The 18,236-nt window shown below is 37.3% G+C and overlaps 2 protein-coding genes across 3 annotated transcripts in view; one reads left to right on the top strand and one right to left on the bottom strand.

Moving 5' to 3' along the window:
• The first annotated feature begins 67 nt into the window (after positions 1–67).
• The window catches only part of LOC105227766 (23 kDa integral membrane protein), a 48,868-nt gene continuing 30,699 nt past the window's right edge, over positions 68–18,236 (top strand). Inside the window, exon 1 of the mRNA XM_049452811.1 lies at positions 68–78. The gene's annotated coding sequence lies outside the window, so the exon portion shown is untranslated. The remainder of the gene's footprint in view (positions 79–18,236) is intronic.
• The window catches only part of LOC105227763 (GTPase-GDP dissociation stimulator vimar), a 28,648-nt gene continuing 12,546 nt past the window's right edge, over positions 2,135–18,236 (bottom strand). For both annotated transcript variants that reach the window (XM_049452800.1, XM_049452799.1), the window contains exons 2-4: positions 4,780–5,706; positions 3,388–3,774; positions 2,135–3,288 (exon numbers count right to left, since the gene is read on the bottom strand). In XM_049452800.1, the coding sequence (XP_049308757.1) occupies positions 2,684–3,288; positions 3,388–3,774; positions 4,780–5,548 (1,761 nt within the window). In that variant the 5' untranslated portion in view covers positions 5,549–5,706 and the 3' untranslated portion in view covers positions 2,135–2,683. The remainder of the gene's footprint in view (positions 3,289–3,387; positions 3,775–4,779; positions 5,707–18,236) is intronic.

The raw sequence follows: 18,236 nt of genomic DNA, 5'->3' as shown, positions 1-18,236 counted from the left end.
TACAAACTTGCGTGCATGTTTATCAGTATGTATGTGTGTACCTACAAATGCACATGTCTATGTATATATTTAATTCAAGTAAATTAGTTTTTGCGCAAAACATTACATAATCAATATTGTGCATGTTTAAAATTTTATCTTTGAAAACATTTTTTGTTTTTTAACACCCGTTTTATGTTTCGTATTGTGCTGATTGTTCTTAATATGGGGTTGAAAACCGTCCACACAGTTGCTGCTTGATTAAATGCTATTTACTTTACTTTCACTATATTTTTTTTGTTTAAAATGCTGTGAGTGCAGTGTGTGTTTTTTAATATTTGTTACATTGTTTTACAACTGAATAAAAAAAGCTTTTATTTTAAGAATATATTTGCTTCACTATGTAAATAACCAGGATTTATGTATGTAGGTATGTTATTATATTTGTAACTATATACCTAAACATACCTTATATACTGTGATTTTATAAACTATTTAAAATAGAAATAATTTATTTGTTTTATTTAAAAATAAATAATTAATACTTTTCGAAACGATAGAATATCTTGTTATGTATGCACATGTGTGCTAGACCAAACATCTCCAAAGCACTTGCATTTTGTTTATTGTAGAGATTAAATATATAAATATAAATTCCAAAACTTTTTCTTAATAATGAGGAAGAGAAATGCAAGTATTCCAAGTACATAATTTATATCATAAATGATTATGCTTGTATAGTACTCTTCAAAAAGACAGCCTTTGGCATAGTGAAAGATGTAATTTGCACATAAAAAAATATATTTATGATGAATGATTTTTTAGTAAAAAAAATTTGTATTAAAAAATTCGAATTTGCATACGCGAAACCATATTTTAGTTAAACAACTTTATTTCTTCTTTCTTTATTTGGTAAATTGAGTTTACATGCTTTGCTTTTAATGCATTTAATTGAAAAAGTAAATGAAAGCCTGCAAATGCAAATTATGTTTACCAAAACTGTTGGTCCTCAAAAAAAATTTAATAATTTTTCTTTTTGCTCAGGTTTGAATTATATGAGACTTTTTTCTTCTACTACTAAATTACCATACAACGTTTTAATATTGTATATGCTATTACTAAAAACTACAAGTCTGACTGCAAATCGTTGTTCTAGTGCATGTGCGACATTACGACTCTCTCAACTTTATTATATACTTATTACTTATAAACTAATGTGCGACATTAAGTTTTTTAATAGTACAATATATGTATATTTATGAGTGTATATTAAATAAAATTCACAATATACTGTTGATTATTTAAAATAATTTGTATTGGTGCAGATGACGGTATATTTCTTATTTTTGTGCCATCTATTTGTATTATGTAAAATGTATGTATTATGTGAGCACATGCGTACAGGTGGAAACCAAAAGTTCGGTGTGGACGAGTGTCAAGAAATTGGCGTTGGCAAAGAATGGTAACTATTTCAGAAAAATTGAAAAGTATGCCTCGAAATTTGTTAAGCAAATATGTATCTTAAGGGGTACAAATAGTGTGAAATTGAAAAAATAAATAATAATAATAAAAAAAAATAAATAATAATAATAAAAAAAAATAAAAAATAAATAAATAAAAAATAAATAAATAAAAAATAAATATAATAAAAAATAAAAAACTTTATATTCATATTTCAATAAGTTGTTATAAGTTGCAAAATAACATACTAAAATTTTAAATCGATATCCGAAATAGATTTTGAGTTACGGCCTTCTAAATTGTAGCCGCTAAGTTCAACCAGTGTCATCAGTTTACCTTTAAACGCATTTTTCTCAAAACAGCGCTTATTCGAATTTGCTTTTGAGTGATTACCCGGAGGCGAATGATCACTACAAAATTTTTTCTGTACGTTTTTTGTATATCGTTCTATATACATACATACAATACCTATCATTTTTTAGCAGGCCAAATTTTTTGAAAAATCTAAAAAATAAATATTAAGAGGAAAAATAAAAACATTATAAAAAAAAGATTAAAAAAATTATTAAAAAAAATGTAAAAAAAAAAAAAATTTGAAAAAAATTATAAATAAAATTAAAAATAAAAAATTAAAAATTATAAAAAAAAATTAAAAATTATAAAAAAATGTTTAAATTATAAAATCATCATTAAAGAAAAAATTTAAAAAAATTGTATTCAAAACAAAAAACTAATGCAAAATAGTGCCTTATAAATTCCGCCTATACGCATTATTACCGCCGACACATTAATACTTTCGCATTTATATATTTCAGTGAGTATATATGTATATATAAGTGTCTATATGTACGTATGTATGTAAGTAAATGGTCACAACACTAAAAAATACGCGCAAAATGCTAAAACGCTTAATCGTTCGCTACGAAATCTTTGCAAATCTACTTCTCACGTGTTTACTGCATAGTGCCGAAACATATATTCTTGAATATCAGCACTTATATGCATATATAATTGTGTGTTTAGAGAAATAATAAACTAGTCATTATTTATGTATGTGTTTCGCGTTTTTTCTTTAACAATTTCAACAATTTGCATTTGCCAACATTTTTCCCTAAATTAAAATTTTATCTCGTTCCTCGTCACTCGTGTGTTTAAACCTTCATCAAATCAAATTGATTTTGCCAGTTCCCTAACTGACAAGAGTCCCCAACCCGGCGGCAATGGACGCACAGTGCGCATCCTTTTAAAGTGTGCAGTATTCGGTTAGTATCGGTATCGACTTCAGCAACTCATTGATATTGTTCTCCTCCAGGTGCGTCACCAATTTGCCGGAAGTGCGCAATAGATTATTAAAGTTTTGTAAATTTTCCACAATCTCCTTGGTCATTGTGTCTGATGATTTACGTATTAATTCCGCCAATTTCTTACCAACTTCATATTTAATATAAATCTCGGCCAGATTCACATCATCACTCTTGGCGGCAGCGCTATTCGTCAAATACACTACAGACAATATACATAAGGCAATTAGCGCTTCGTTTTGCATGACTAAATGTTGCGATGTCAACATGTTGATCATAGCCTCGACGGTGCCTTCAATGGCGATGAACGCTTGCAAACTGCTGCGATCGTAATCCTCCGGTGGCAGTTTGTCGGCGAAATGTTCAACCGGTGCATCGCCTTTGCGTGGCAAGGCGTAGGCGATGCGACCCAAATAGGCGTGCTTGATTAGCCAAGCCATTAGCCTCAGCGATTCGCCTGTGACGCCAGCATAGTCGGAAGATTTGCTCCAGTGTACAAGTTGTTCGATAAGTGTCTTATTGCGTAGCAGTTCCAGTGCCAATTTTTCTGCAAGATTTATATATAAATAGTAAAAATCATATAAATACATACATATGTACATATCGAAGTACATATAGGTATAAACATATTATATGTATGACAAACCTTGACCATCCACTGTCATGCGCAAAGTACCCAACAGCTTGAAGACGACCGGCGGCTGATGTATCTCCAGCATTGGCAGTATGGTTTCTACAAGTCCAGCTTGTATGACAGCATTTTTGTTTGGCTTCGGTATGACAAGATTACGCAATGCGCTCAGCAGTGCATGCTGTAGACGCACATCGTCTTTGACGCCATTATTTTTGGCCAAGACATCGAGTAATTTGTTCATAATCTTATTTTCCACCATATAAATGCAATGGCTGTCTGTGCGCGCGAAATTGCCCAGCGCAAGCACACCGGTGGTGAGCAGATCGATATCCTCCGAGTCAAGCCAGTCTTCCATGCTCTTTAGCAGTGGCGTCGAGTAAAGAAAATGCATAGATTCGTCTGGAAGTGTGTGAAATAATAAAAATATACAATTTAATATTTATGCGTTTAATATAATACGCTGTGTGATACAAAAAGTAAGGTTAACGTGTGATTTCATTATCGAAAAAAAATCTAGCAGCTGTAGCTGAGAGTGTACACGAAGACCATGGAGAGCCGATTCAGCGCCGTTTCTAGCAACTCGGACTGACGTATGGAACGACTTGGTGCATGTTACGTCGAGTTCTTGAATTGAACTGAAGTCCCTCGATCGCTCTATGACCTCTTCAAAAGTTCCAAGAAGATCCGACGTTTTTGAGCCAACTTTTTTTCTGCGATGAGGACCATTTCTGGCTCAATGGGTATGTAAACAAAAAGCATTGTCGTATTTGGGATGAAGATATTCAAGAGCTGACATTTCATCCAGTAAAACAACGGTATCGTTTGTGGGCCGGTGGGTGGAATCATCGGTCCATATTTCTTCAAAAATGATGCCGGTGAGAAGGTAACCGTCAATGGCGACCGTAATCGCGCCAAGATAACCCACTATTTGATGCATAAAATTGAAGCTCGTGATCTCGGCGATATTTGTATCAATGAATTTATTGAAAGAACATTTCAGTGAGTAGATAATTTCACGTTTTGGGCCGGTCGATTGGGCACCAAGTTCGTGTGATAACACACCGTTAGACTTTTTCGTGAAGTCTAAAGTCTTTGCGGCCAATTCCGCTTCAATTCAGGCATTGGAGCAGAACATCACGGGTGTTATTCGCCAGTTACCACTCGAAATGCTCATACGAGTCATTGAAAATTTGGACACAACGGATCGACCATCTAAGACGTAATTGTGGCCAACATTTGAAAGTGATAATCTTCAAAACATAAATTCCAAAGAATATTCTTTCAAATTATAATACTCCCTATTCCCCATTATATTTAAGTTCCTATGCTTTTTCTTTAGAAAAATAGGGAACCTCGATAAGGATCCTACTTTATAACAATATGACTTATTTCGGTGCCACTTACCTCCCGTGAGTATTAATACAATCAATTCGCATGCCAGCTTCATGAGCGCACGCGCCTCACTGGTACTCGCCAAAGTCTTATATTTCTCAAGCAGATTATAGATCGTCTCACAGAGGCCATCCTTTGCCAGCAGCAATTTCACATCATCATTTTCCGCCTGATAATGCAACAGTTCAAGGCACATTTCCGCTAAATCGGGATTTGTGGAGGCAGCCAAAATATGCGACAACTGTATGTTGAGATTCGCATCGAAATTCAAATCGGGCGCATTTTCGGTTAGTATGCTCAACAGCGGTAGAGTATTCAATAGCAGATCCTCATGCTCCTCAACATTACCCATGCCGATTGTAATAATCTGTTGTAGCTTTTGCATTATTTCCAACTCCAGTGCGCGTTTAGCCAAACCTTCGCCACCCAATAGATAATTCGAAAGCAAACCCCCGCGCACTTTAATAAACTGCAATGCGTTCTCCGTGTCGTCGACTTGCGTTATGTCGAGCAGACGCACGAGCACCTCATCGCCATGCAGCTCAAGTATGAGATCGCGCGCCTCATCGTTCAAGTAGCAGATATTGCCGAGCGCTCGGCATATTTGTATGGGCAACTCCAAATTCGCATCGGCCGGCAGCTCGCGCAGATATTTTAGAAACACTTCGATAATTTCACGTTTTGTGAACTTCTTGCGTTGCACTTCGGATTTTGTGATTTCGGCAATGCATTTGGCTGCCTCCTTGCGTATGTTCAATTCCTCTGATTGTGCCAAGGCCATAAAGAGATCGGCCAATTCATGTTTGTCGAAGAGTTTGGGATCTTTCGTAGCGGATATTTGGGTGAGTAGGCTGTTGGTGTTGCTATAGCTGTCACTGGTCGTGTTCTCCGCGCTCACCGAGGTCGTTTTCAGTTTCTCTATTAAATCATCGATTTCACCTGAGTTTGAAAAAGAGAAAAAGTGTGTAAAAAGCGAAAATTAGTAAATGCCAATAAAGTAATGTATGAAATTGGGTAGAACTTCTTATTATTTTCAAAAATGTAAATATATTTGTCTAAAGATTATGGTAAGGCTGCATGCAATCCTCATTGCATGCCTCGGCGAAGCGGCAATAAAGCTGATTATTCAAAATAACTTGCTTGACCTAGTTTTTTGGAGACATCAAAACTATAAGAATTACAATTGTTCGAAAATTGCATGCCTCTAAGCTACATACACACGAATATATCTATTTTATTTCCTTTGCAATCGCACTGCATAGTTCCAACACACGAAGTTTCTAGCTTCACTTGTTTGTTGTTGTTATTGTAACTGTATGAAGCATTCTGCAAGTAATTCTGCAGCACGCTCATGATGTGACAATCCTCAGAAGGATATACCATCTGATCAAATTTGACCCGGACTAGTGCATTTAAATCTTCTTTTATGTCGGTATGAACCTACGTTTTCATATATTTATTGGCACGAAAAGTTTGTCTAGAGCTTCCATGGTAAAAATTATGAAAGAAAGTTGACAACCGAGTTTGCTTGAAATTTTGTGTTTCAAAGGCATCACGACTACGTAATCAGAGAAGTTCGTGAAGTCATCGAAAACTTGATTCATGCGAATCGTTCATCCACCTCTGCTACTGACGTTAACATTACAAAAGTTAAAGAAACAGGGATGGAAATCAACGTGTTGGTATCAGGGAGATGGATTATGGATCGACTCAACACATTGATTCCATTAGTTAATGTTTGGATATGCAGCGTATCAATGCTAGCCCCTTTGGTACAACGCCGAGTGGCGGTCACAAAAGTGAGATTTGACAACGTAGCTGATGACTCTTCATCAAACGCATCACTACTGGCGACGAGACGTGGGTTTATATGTATACATCTAAAAAACAATTGAAGCCGATACCGATGACGCTGACCATCCCAGCCGAGGCTTTTAACTGGTATGGAAACTATGGATTAAGCATTGACATGGTTGTATTGCCACAGAAGCCTATTTTAAAGGCGATCGCACAACAATCGGGTCTACATAACCGGAACGGATCCGGGTTTTAACCGCACGAAAGCTATTAAAGTTATTAAAACTCGGCAGCATTCCTGAAAATTATTTGGGTGATGGTTTCTGGCGTTATAACCACAACAGTTGTATTAAAATGTATTTTTATTGACAGTCCGGGTCAATTTTGATCAGATGGTTGGTAATAGGAAAAACGAGAATCAATTCATACAAATTTCCTCGAACTCGACGTTTTTTTGTGGATTATGGTGATTCGAGGTAAAGAAGTTTAACTGTATATAATTTATTCCTTGGCAAATGGCACACACGTGTGTTCTCCAAAAGTATTTTCATCGCTCAAAATAGTTTTCCATATTCAGTCTCCGTTTACTTCCTTCTACTTACATACCATATGCAAATATGTGCTCTGCAATTTAATGTTAATTTTGCTGTGGAAAGTTTTTGTTGTCTAATCCCCTAATTAAGTCCTTAAAATCATTTCTAAAGTTCAACGAGTCATTAAAACTGCGATAAGCAGTAAGTAAAGACAACACAATTCAACCCCAAATGGAAGCAGATCCCTGATGTGTGTGTATGTGCGGCCTGTAGAGCACGCACATATGAATAAGAGTTAATCCGTGTCCGCCAGAAGACTGCATTCCTTGACTGCTTGGCCGAATTTGTTTACATTATTTTACATCATCAGCATGAAGTCGCTACGATGTGCTCTGCCACAAGTATGTGCGACAAGTTTGCCCAAACATAAAAGTACAAATATACTAACACATATGCACACATGCATGCACACATACATTTACATAAATGTGTGAATGTATGTGGATATATTTCTTTGCTACAACACGAGTTATGTCGATATGTATGATAAGTGTCTGTGTATGATCATGCCACACCAACGGCCTGAGCTGACTCACAAATTGTGCCACCAACACCCGCAACAACAACAGCGACAGAAGCAGCGGTAGGAGCAGCAGTCTCATTTGTATTTCATTTGTGCGCATTGACGCCTCGCAGCTCATCTGCTGCTGGTTTGCATTCGCCCGCCCGCCCATTATCACATTCACATACATATGCACAGCTCCACTCATACACACCAATACACATGACGGAAAAACGGCAAATTGTTGGTTTGTGCCTGCTGAAATGTCCTCGTTCATCCGACTGCATACAAATTTCCTGCTTAAGTATGGCCAAACGACTTGAGTGTGCTGCGCCAGTGTTGACAAACGGAGCGGAGTAAATGTCGTTTGTCTGCCAACTAAAGGGCTGCATGAATACGCAAAAAACAAACTTTGAGTCACTGTCCAAAAATTTCAACTTGCACTCACTCACACAACGTAAAAATGAATTCTCATGTTTGGGTAAAATAAGGACCGAGTCTCATTAGTGAGAACAACAACGAGTTCGCTCAACTCATAGCACTCTCACAAGTAACGACCCACTCTTTGTAGAATGGGTCTACCAAAGCATTTCATTCTGTTGGTGTGAATTAATTCTGTGCAAGAAGGATGTTGGATGAGTGAATGATGTTCGTGTGAATTAACAACTGTTAATTCGAGTTATTCTAGTTGCACGACTAGAAAGAAGTATGTATGTAAATACGCATAGATAATTGCATATGAATGTGGATAAAAAAATGTTTCCAATATTCAATTTTATTGCAATTTTTCATGAAGTTTATTTAGGGATTAATAGATTCAACAAAATATTATAAAAAATAAAAGTATTTTAGAACTAAAACCTGTCCTTTGGAACAATTGAAAAAAAAACTCTTTTTAAGTCACAAAATACATACAACATTTAGTTCCAAAGTATCACATTTTTATTAGTTACATTCGCGTTCATTTCCAGTCACAGTATACACAAAACAAATGACGAATTTAAATATTTAATAAACTGTCTCGGTTAAGCGTCTACGGCCAGTACAATGCAGGCAAACATGTTCTGGGGAAAACCCTTCCGTTTATCTTCTCTACTCGCTTATTACACGCAGCAACTTTTGTCTCGGCAACTCTTGGTTTATAGGCGAGGGGGCGACGAGGAGAGGAGAATCGCGCCGAGTTTCCAGTGTTCAGCAACTCGCTTTGTGTTCTCATTCGTAGCAGTTCGCTGCGACGTTTTTCGGCATTCGTGTTCTTTCTTTCGTAGTACATAGTTGCATTTGCCTATATTTTTTTTAAATTAATATTTTGAATATATTTAAAAAATTTAATTTCATCTTTTGGCAAGTAATTTGCAAATATGTATACAAATATACATAATATAATTTAAATATTTTAGAAAATGGAGTATGACGAAAAAATCGAATTAATTAAAGATATTGTGAAATGTATGGAAAAAGCCATACAAATTGATTCAGACGATAGTGAAAAGGGTGACATATGTATGTGAAAGTCTGTCATATAATCTTTGTTTTAATTTTGAATTATGAATAAAATGTATTTCTTAATTGTCAGAACTGATTAATATATGTGATAGAGTGGCCCAAATACCCATAAGGAAAAAGAAACGACAATGGGTTAAAGTAAAGAGTAGACAATGGGTTAAAGTAAAGTGAAAGAGAATGAGAAAAAAACTCGAACAGAGTTGCGCAACACAAGTTGCTCGTGTGAAGGTAATGGGCGACAGCAAAAGAGAATCGCCCGAGAATTAGCAACTTTTATCGCCTCGTGTAATAATACACCTATTTGCTTGCTTAGCTGAACACTATGGGTGCACAGTGTTCTGTTAAAAGAATGAGAGAAACAATGAATTCACATAACAATAAGTGACGATCACACACTATTCCACTACTAAGCGAACGCTAACGCTTTGCATTCACTGCTGGTTGATGATATGAGTGTGAGTTGGGTTTGTTTATGAGATGAATGAGCTGAGTCTACCTGCTAGCGATAAACAGCAACTCACAATGTCTTCTCTGTATCTGCATTCACATAATTCCAACTCAGCGTCGGCGCTTAACTCGAGTTATGAGATGAATTCATAAATTCTCTGTTGCATTCATAGCGTGAATTAATTCTTGCAACCCTTTACTACCAACATACACACACACATACAGATGCATGTGTGTGAATGTGGGGGTGTTTAGAAGTGCGAATGGTTTCCCAGTGAAAAATTTTAGTAAATTAAAAAGTGTGATTTATTATTGATTAAAACAACATTGGAAAATTGGTGTGTACTTGTAAACTTCCTTTTTTCGTTTGGGTCTCTGAAAAGTAGGTTCTTAGACACCTCTAAGAAGTTCTCTCCAAGTATGAGCTCTTAATTGTAATGGGAAAGTCTTCGGCCTTCGCAACTTGGCGCCAGTTCGAGATACCAAGTGCAGCCAGGCGCTTCTCCACCTGATTTCTCCACCGGAGTGGAAATCTTCCTCTGCTTCCCCCGGCGGGTACTGCGTCAAGTTTTTTCATTCATATGGACGGCATGACATAGCCAACATAGCCGCCGTCTCATAAGTCGATGAATTATGTCAATGCCGCCGTGTAACTCGTACAACTCATCGTTCCATCGAATGCGATATTCGCCGTGGGCAATGCGCAAAGGATCACAAATCATCCGCAGAACCTTTTATCTCTAAAACTCGCAACGTCGGCTCATCAGTCCATGCCTCTACGCCATATAGCAGGACGGGGATGATGAGTGACTTGTAGAATTTAGGTTTTTTACGTCAAGAAAAAACTGTACTTCTCAATTGCCTTCTTAGTGCGAAGTAGCGCCTGTTAGCAAGAGTTATTTTGCGTAGAATTTCGAGGCTGACATTGTTGTTAGTGTTAATACTAGTTCTAGCTTTTTTCTTATTATCAGATAGACAAAATGAAAATTTCAATTCCAACTACTTGAAAAATATATCGTTTCAGGGTTAGGTACCTTAGATCCGAAGCGGAATGCAAACAAGAAAGACACCTGACTTTGCAGGTTTCTCAAACTCTCGTAGATTTGGTAAATTATTGCTCTCGAAAGTTGTTGATTTCAAACCGCTTCCTTAAAACTGAACTATACTGGAATTATAGATGTTGGTTTGGGCAATCTTCTATAACAATTTTCTGTAAAATATATTGTCCAATAAAATAAAAGTTTTTTACTACAAATATTTGATTTCGACCGATCAGTTTATATGACCACTGTCCTCTTGAGCTCAAGCGTTAGATATATGGATTTCCCGTGAGCTTGGCAATCGCTGATAAACAATCAAAATTTGTGCGGCTCCGATATCCTGCTGACCCAAGGTGAAACGTTTCTGAAGAACTTGCGCTTAGCTTCGGTTTACACCGCCGTCATGTTTGGCATTCTGATTACACTATGTTCATTAGGTTTAGACGTAGTAAGGCTACATATCTTGTCGAATGCAAATTGACAAACTGTATAGAAGTGGAATCATTTAGACTTTCTTCTCTACTGTCCAGCTTTTGCCAGACTGAGATTCAAACATCTGGGTAGACATCTGCGGCGAACTTGGCGTAGTTGCTGGGTTGATATTAGCCGCCTTAACTAACTTATGATAGACAAAAAGGCTTCGTCAATCAATAAGGGTCTTGTGATCCATATTTAAGAGTTTTGGGAATCACAAACGATCATCATTCTCAGCTGTCCAAGTGGGATTCTTTGTCACATTTGGTGCGAGGATCAGATCCACGACATAACTGAACCTATGGAGCTATATACTATGTATAGTAGACCGGTGGTTTAATAAGCAGCTTTTTGGGAAAGAAAGAGTTTATGTAATATTTCAGATGGTTATCACAAAAACTGGGGGACTTTTTCGATATATTCGTAAATGACTCAATACTTTATAGGGTCTCCGACATTACTTTCTGGCTGTTACAAACTTCTTGGAAAACTTTATGTACCCTTTTAGGTTATATAGGGTGATTTTTTAAGAGCTTGATAACTTTTAAAAAAAAAAAAAAACGCATAAAATTTGCAAAATCTCATCGGTTCTTTATTTGAAACGTTAGATTGGTTCATGACATTTACTTTTTGAAGATAATTTCATTTAAATGTTGACCGCGGCTGCGTCTTAGGTGGTCCATTCGGAAAGTCCAATTTTGGGCAACTTTTTCGAGCATTTCGGCCGGAATAGCCCGAATTTCTTCGGAAATGTTGTCTTCCAAAGCTGGAATAGTTGCTGGCTTATTTCTGTAGACTTTAGACTTGACGTAGCCCCACAAAAAATAGTCTAAAGGCGTTAAATCGCATGATCTTGGTGGCCAACTTACGGGTCCATTTCTTGAGATGAATTGTTGTCCGAAGTTTTCCCTCAAAATGGCCATAGAATCGCGAGCTGTGTGGCATGTAGCGCCATCTTGTTGAAACCACATGTCAACCAAGTTCAGTTTCTTCCATTTTTGGCAACAAAAAGTTTGTTAGCATCGAACGATAGCGATCGCCATTCACCGTAACGTTGCGTCCAACAGCATCTTTGAAAAAATACGGTCCCAATGATTCCACCAGCGTACAAACCACACCAAACAGTGCATTTTTCGGGATGCATGGGCAGTTCTTGAACGGCTTCTGGTTGCTCTTCACCCCAAATGCGGCAATTTTGCTTATTTACGTAGCCATTCAACCAGAAATGAGCCTCATCGCTGAACAAAATTTGTCGGACGTAAAGCGCGAAACACATTTCGAACCGAACACTGATTTTGGTAATAAAATTCAATGATTTGCAAGCGTTGCTCGTTAGTAAGTCTATTCATGATGAAATGTCAAAGCATACTGAGCATCTTTCTCTTTGACACCATGTCTGAAATCCCACGTGATCTGTCAAATACTAATGCATGAAAATCCTAACCTCAAAAAAATCACCCGTTACCAAGCAAGTTACATTATTCGAGTCGCATCAAAACCAAGCGAGTTTGTCAAAGTAGAAATTCTTTATGCCAACTACACCAGTTTACACATACAAGCAACACACACGGCGGAATGATTCGGATTCGCTCACTGTTGGGTTTGTAAATTTAACTTTGTTTACTTAATGCACGCTGTGCGGCTACGTGAAACGCCTGGAGATTTCCAGCAAGCAAAGCAGAATAAATATAAAAAATATGTAAAAAATAAAGTAAGCAAAGATAGAGAAGGAGCTGAAAGCAGAAAGTCAATTGCTGCACTTTATTTACACGACGCATCCGTAATATTTTCGAGTCAGTCGCTGGTGAAGTGGAGCGGCAGTCCTGCTTTTATTTATACCTCTACAAGTACATATGTATGGTTGTGCGTGTATGTGTGTGTATGTAATTGCATATGTACATATATTAAGATAAATATCTAAGTTAGTGCACTGTTACATTTCGAGTCCAATTCTTCATATTCTTTCATGCTTTGCTGTTTTTCTAGTTCATAGCAGCGCTCACACTAGTTTCATTCCCTGCTTTTGTTTACTTCATCTTTTGTATTTTTTTAGTTTAATCTAGAATACATTTGCCGCCACTGCACGTCCCATTTTTATTTCCTTTCCAAGTCATTTGCCTCATTTTCATACATAATCTCTTTCCTCTTGCTTTTATTTGGATTTCTCATGTCGAACTGCCATATTGCTTGAACTTTTATTTAAACACATTTAATATGGAGTCCTGATGCAAATACACGCACGCAAAAGCTTGCACAGACACACACACACACACACACACACAAACACACTATCGGTGCAAATGTGGTCTATCCTGGTTGTCAACCCTATTAGGCCAACTGAAAGGGTGATCCACTCACTTTGTGTCAACGAATTGCTGCGCTGTGGGAATAGAAGTGTCGGACTTAATGGTTATTTTCCTTTTCCATTTCCATTCCCAATGTTGTTATTTTTTTTATATTCCGCAATTGTCCTTGGTTTCTCGCTATCAAACCATCATTAGGACCCTCTAATAGACGCCAATGGTCGTGGTGTTGGCACAAAGGTAAATATAAATATACATTTGTATGCAATATTGTATACATGTGTGTATGTGTGTGCGTTTGTAAATGAACTGAGTCATTTGTAGAGAGTTGTGACCGGTTGCGTTGCGAGGCGTGATGGCGTTAAATTTATTAAAAAGCTAGAAGTAGACAGAAAACGATTTACCCTTTTATTACACAATTGCTTGGTCCCTTTGCCCAAAGAGAAAATTGCAATAAACGCAAACATGCGCCTCTATACCCCCCGCTGCTTCCGTTCCAATACTCGTTGGATGTCCATTGGCAAAATCGTTCCGCATTTCACTTTTGCATTTTTTTGTAAGTCAATTTTCCACTCTTTATTTTTGTTTTTAGGTCGCCTATTTGTTTGCAGTTGCAACGTTTTGTTATTCTTTCGTCTCGTTGCCTCCGGCTGCCTATGAACACAGTGCGGGCAAATGTCAATTTCGCGCCCAGTCGCCGCTGTTGTTTAGTAAGCTCCGAGGCTATTTTCATAGGTCTACAAGCGTTTTGGTCCACACTTTGATATTGAAATTTGACTACGTATAGTATCGATTTCAGTGAACTGGTGTTCGTGCCTAAATAGCAAATACCATGGTGACTTTGAATCTCAACTAAACTGTTGTGAGGATGTGAGATATTCCGTAAACCACTGACTTTGCCAATCAGTCCCAAACGAGCTTGAAGAACTTATTATTATTGTTACATTATAGGATTTCTAAGGTAACTCAAAAAGTAAGTAATTAGGTATTGTGGTATGAGTAGATTTGAGTATTTATGAGAAGAGGCGATTAATATCTTTTCGGAGCTCGTTTCATGTCGGCAAATCTTCGGGGTTAAAATCAAATTTGGATGTAGTATATCAATATATGCATACTTGTAATATAGGATACCATAATACTATATATCGTACGAGCAGCTTTTTCTGGAAGCATGCTTCTATGTAAAGATTCAGACAGCTTATGAGGCTCTCCAAAGACGTAGTTCGTAATGTTGCATACAGGACAATGGAGGTTAAGGTGTCATATATAGAAGATGGAAATCTGGTCGATGGAATGCTGTCGATTCTGAGACCTCGCCTTCTCCTTGATTGTTCTGAAATCACAAGAACGAGTCAGTCATCGGAACGAAGGGGATACCTTCAAAGACGGTCGAAAGATCGTTGAAGATACGCCTCGTTCAGGACGATCTTTGACCTCTTCAACTGGTGAAAATATTGAAAAAGTGAAAGATATGGTACCTTTTTTATTGCCTTCAGAATAGGCTCCTTTGAGCCAATACAAGTAGGCAAACACTTAATCCACCTGCTATAATCCTCGTTGGGATGACATTCATCGAATGACTTTTAATAGCTTATGAACTTATGGCGCGTTCGACGAAGGCGATTTTTCAGTTTCAAGAGCAAAATCACAAGAAGCCAATATGATGATTGTGCGATTACTCCTTTTACGTGTTTGGGGAAAAAACAATTCAAATCATGGTAGAATCTGACGGCTCATTATCGTGGTGAAAAATCTAATAACGAACTGCTGCACACAGACAAGTAGTATTCGTTACTGACCGTATTCGTACTGATCGCTAGATTCTTGAACAATTTGAACGTCATATTCATAAAGTCACAAGCTTCATACCCAAAATATTAACCAAAAAGTGTTGAGTCGGTACATAAGAGATGCTCTGCTATTTCTCTGACGTCGATTTTAAAGCTCTGTTTCTTTGATTAATTTCATGTTATCGTCTTTAACAGATCTGGATGGATGACTCGCATGAGTCAAGTTTTCGATTATTTCCCGACCTTTACTCAATGCTTTGTGCTATTGTAATACTTGTTTTCGGACTAACTTATGAAATGACTTGGCGCATTTAGCGTCGAAATCTTAAATTAAAAGCCTACAAAATACAGCTTGTGCAAGAACTGAAAAGTTCCAAGAAGATCCGACGTTTTCGAGCCAAATTTTGTTCAGCGAGGAGGCCCATTTCTGGCTCAATGGGTATGGGTATGCTTCGATTCAGGCCTTGGAGCAAAACATAACGCGTTTCATTTGCCAATTGCTATTGGAAATGCTTGAACGAGTCATCGAAAATTGAACTCAACGGATGAACCATCTGAGACGTAATCGCGGCCAAAATTTAAAAGAGATAGTCGTTAAAAAATAAATTCCAAAGAATGTTCTTTCAAATGATAATAAATATACCCATTAAATTTGAAGTATCTGTGTTTTTCTTTAATTAGAAAAAATTAATCAATTTTAAGGAATCATTTAAAACCAAAACTTTTGTGATATTTTCTGTTATAAATTAAGTGTAAAAGAGAAATAGGAAAGGAGAAGCGTGAACAAATATTGAGAGCATTTAAATACATATATATAATTGTGGGTCTAAATTCACTGCCTAAGCAATCACTGGAAAAAACAATACGCCGTTTTACAACTACTTTGAAAGAAGTTGAAGTATTTCATTTATTTATTGCAATTAACTTCTCCAAATTACACTAATTTATCGAATTGACACTTATATATTAATACTATGACTTTGAGTCTCGTAAACGACAATTTGTGTTTAATAGATTGTTCTAACGATACCGAGTAAACGAACTACGCTTTCCTGTTTGATGGACGCATAAATTTTGAAGAGGATGTTTTATGAATACATAATAATTTAGGGCTTAATAATCAGCCATTCAAGTTTTCGATAATTATTTGCTTTTATTTATATGTTTCTATAATTAAATTGATATACACGAATGTATGTATATATACGCATTGGTTACCAGGCTTAAGCCAATACTGTAAATATAACACACAATAATTTTTATGAGCATATATTGCATTAATAGTTCGGTCGCATTCAAAATCAAAAAGCGTAATTTCATCAACTCCAATAATTCTAATTCGAGTAATTATGCGCGATTGCCGCACGTTGCCATTACAATTCCATACTCCATGCTCTCGCTGGCGTCAGCAACTGCACACACACTTAGTAAAGCGAATAGCGTGTTATGCCAATTTTCGATAGCTTCTCACATGATGGCATTTTCAGTGCTTGTGCCTGTGCGAACTTCATGCTGCTGCCGTAACTGCGTGCACGTGCCATCATGCCTTCACCTGCATGCCGATGTGTGGCGCAATCATCAAGTCGCCGCAACCACCACAACGTATCAACCAAGCAAGCAACACAGGCGAAAGTTGCAAATCCGGTGATTGCGGAAGTGAGGTTAAAGTTGGTCGCCGCGGTAAGTGGATGACGAAGGATGTTAGTCAACACAGGCAGCCGATAACCAAGAAGTAGAGGAAAAGTTTGTTGTTGTTTTTTATTGCTATTGGTCTGTGTTGGCCATAAATATTTATGATTACTTACGGTAGCTGCGTTCGCGATAACAGTTCTGTTTCATCGTATAGATGAAATCCTCCTCGACGGAATTCTCTAAACGTCCCAATGAGCCCTGATAATCGCCGCTGAAGCTTGTCTTTACATAATACGGCACGGAGAGGTGTTGCGTCTCACGTTGCACGGGATATTTGCTATTAGCGTGTATGTATGCACGTGTGTTTGTATATATGGTGGCAAAAGTGGTTGTTTTCATTGTATTTTTAAGCGACGAAGAAAATTGTGGTTAGTCGAATTTAACTTGCTTATAGTGGCAAAAGATACATGTAAACGTATGAATGAATGAATGAAGAAAAACAACAACAAAAACGCATTAAATACATTTGCCAAGGGTGGGGAATTTTAGTGCATACACACGCACTTCCCTACCACCGTATGTGCCCAGGTTAAACAGAACGCAAAATGGAATATTCAAGAGCGCGGGAAAGCCTCGTTGCTGAAATGAGCGCGACAGGTGACAGCTGGCCAGCGGCTTAGTGGTGGCATTAATTTTAAATTCAGTTTTTTTTTGTATTTTTCATCTGCCTCAGCTGGCCTTGCTTCAGGGGAGAATGCATCGGTGTGCAGATTTCACAAATCCATTTATAGGCGGTGTTTACTTTCACAACAAAATCCCGCGCAAATAAAAACGTGAATGCCTCCGCTTACAGGGTGGGTCGTTGCAGCAACATTATTCAATAGTCTGAGGTTCGTATGAATGATATTCAATTCATCAGGAACTATTTGGCTCCACTATCGAGCATTAATGACTAGGGTCAGGTTAGGTTCTGAACCTTCACAATCACCAGACCTGAAGTGAAGTGAATTCAATAAAGTTACCATGAGTCCTATAATCGGAAATTACTTAGGTTTCCATCCGTTGGCATCAGAGAGTTAGCAGAGGATCTCAAGATCTTTTATAGATCGACTCAGCGCATTTTGGATAATGTTTTAGGTATGAAACGTGTCAATGAGAGCCTAGTACCAAAAGACATGAGTCTTTTGAAAAACCGAGGTCAAGTATACATCCCAAAAGATGCTAGACAAAGCAGCTGAGGACCCTAAATTTCAAAATTACTGGTGACGAGACGTCGGTTTATTAATATAACGTCAAATCTTTCCAATAATCTAGTGAATGGCGCTCCAAAAATGGATTTAAATCGAAAAATCCAAAATTCTGTGAAGCCAGTAAAGGTCACCACA

The sequence above is a fragment of the Bactrocera dorsalis genome, chromosome 3 (genome assembly GCF_023373825.1).
Source record: "Bactrocera dorsalis isolate Fly_Bdor chromosome 3, ASM2337382v1, whole genome shotgun sequence".
Taxonomy (NCBI): Eukaryota; Metazoa; Arthropoda; class Insecta; order Diptera; family Tephritidae; genus Bactrocera; species Bactrocera dorsalis.
The sequence above is the reverse complement of the archived record's forward strand: the minus strand, read 5'-3'. Positions and strand labels throughout refer to the sequence as shown.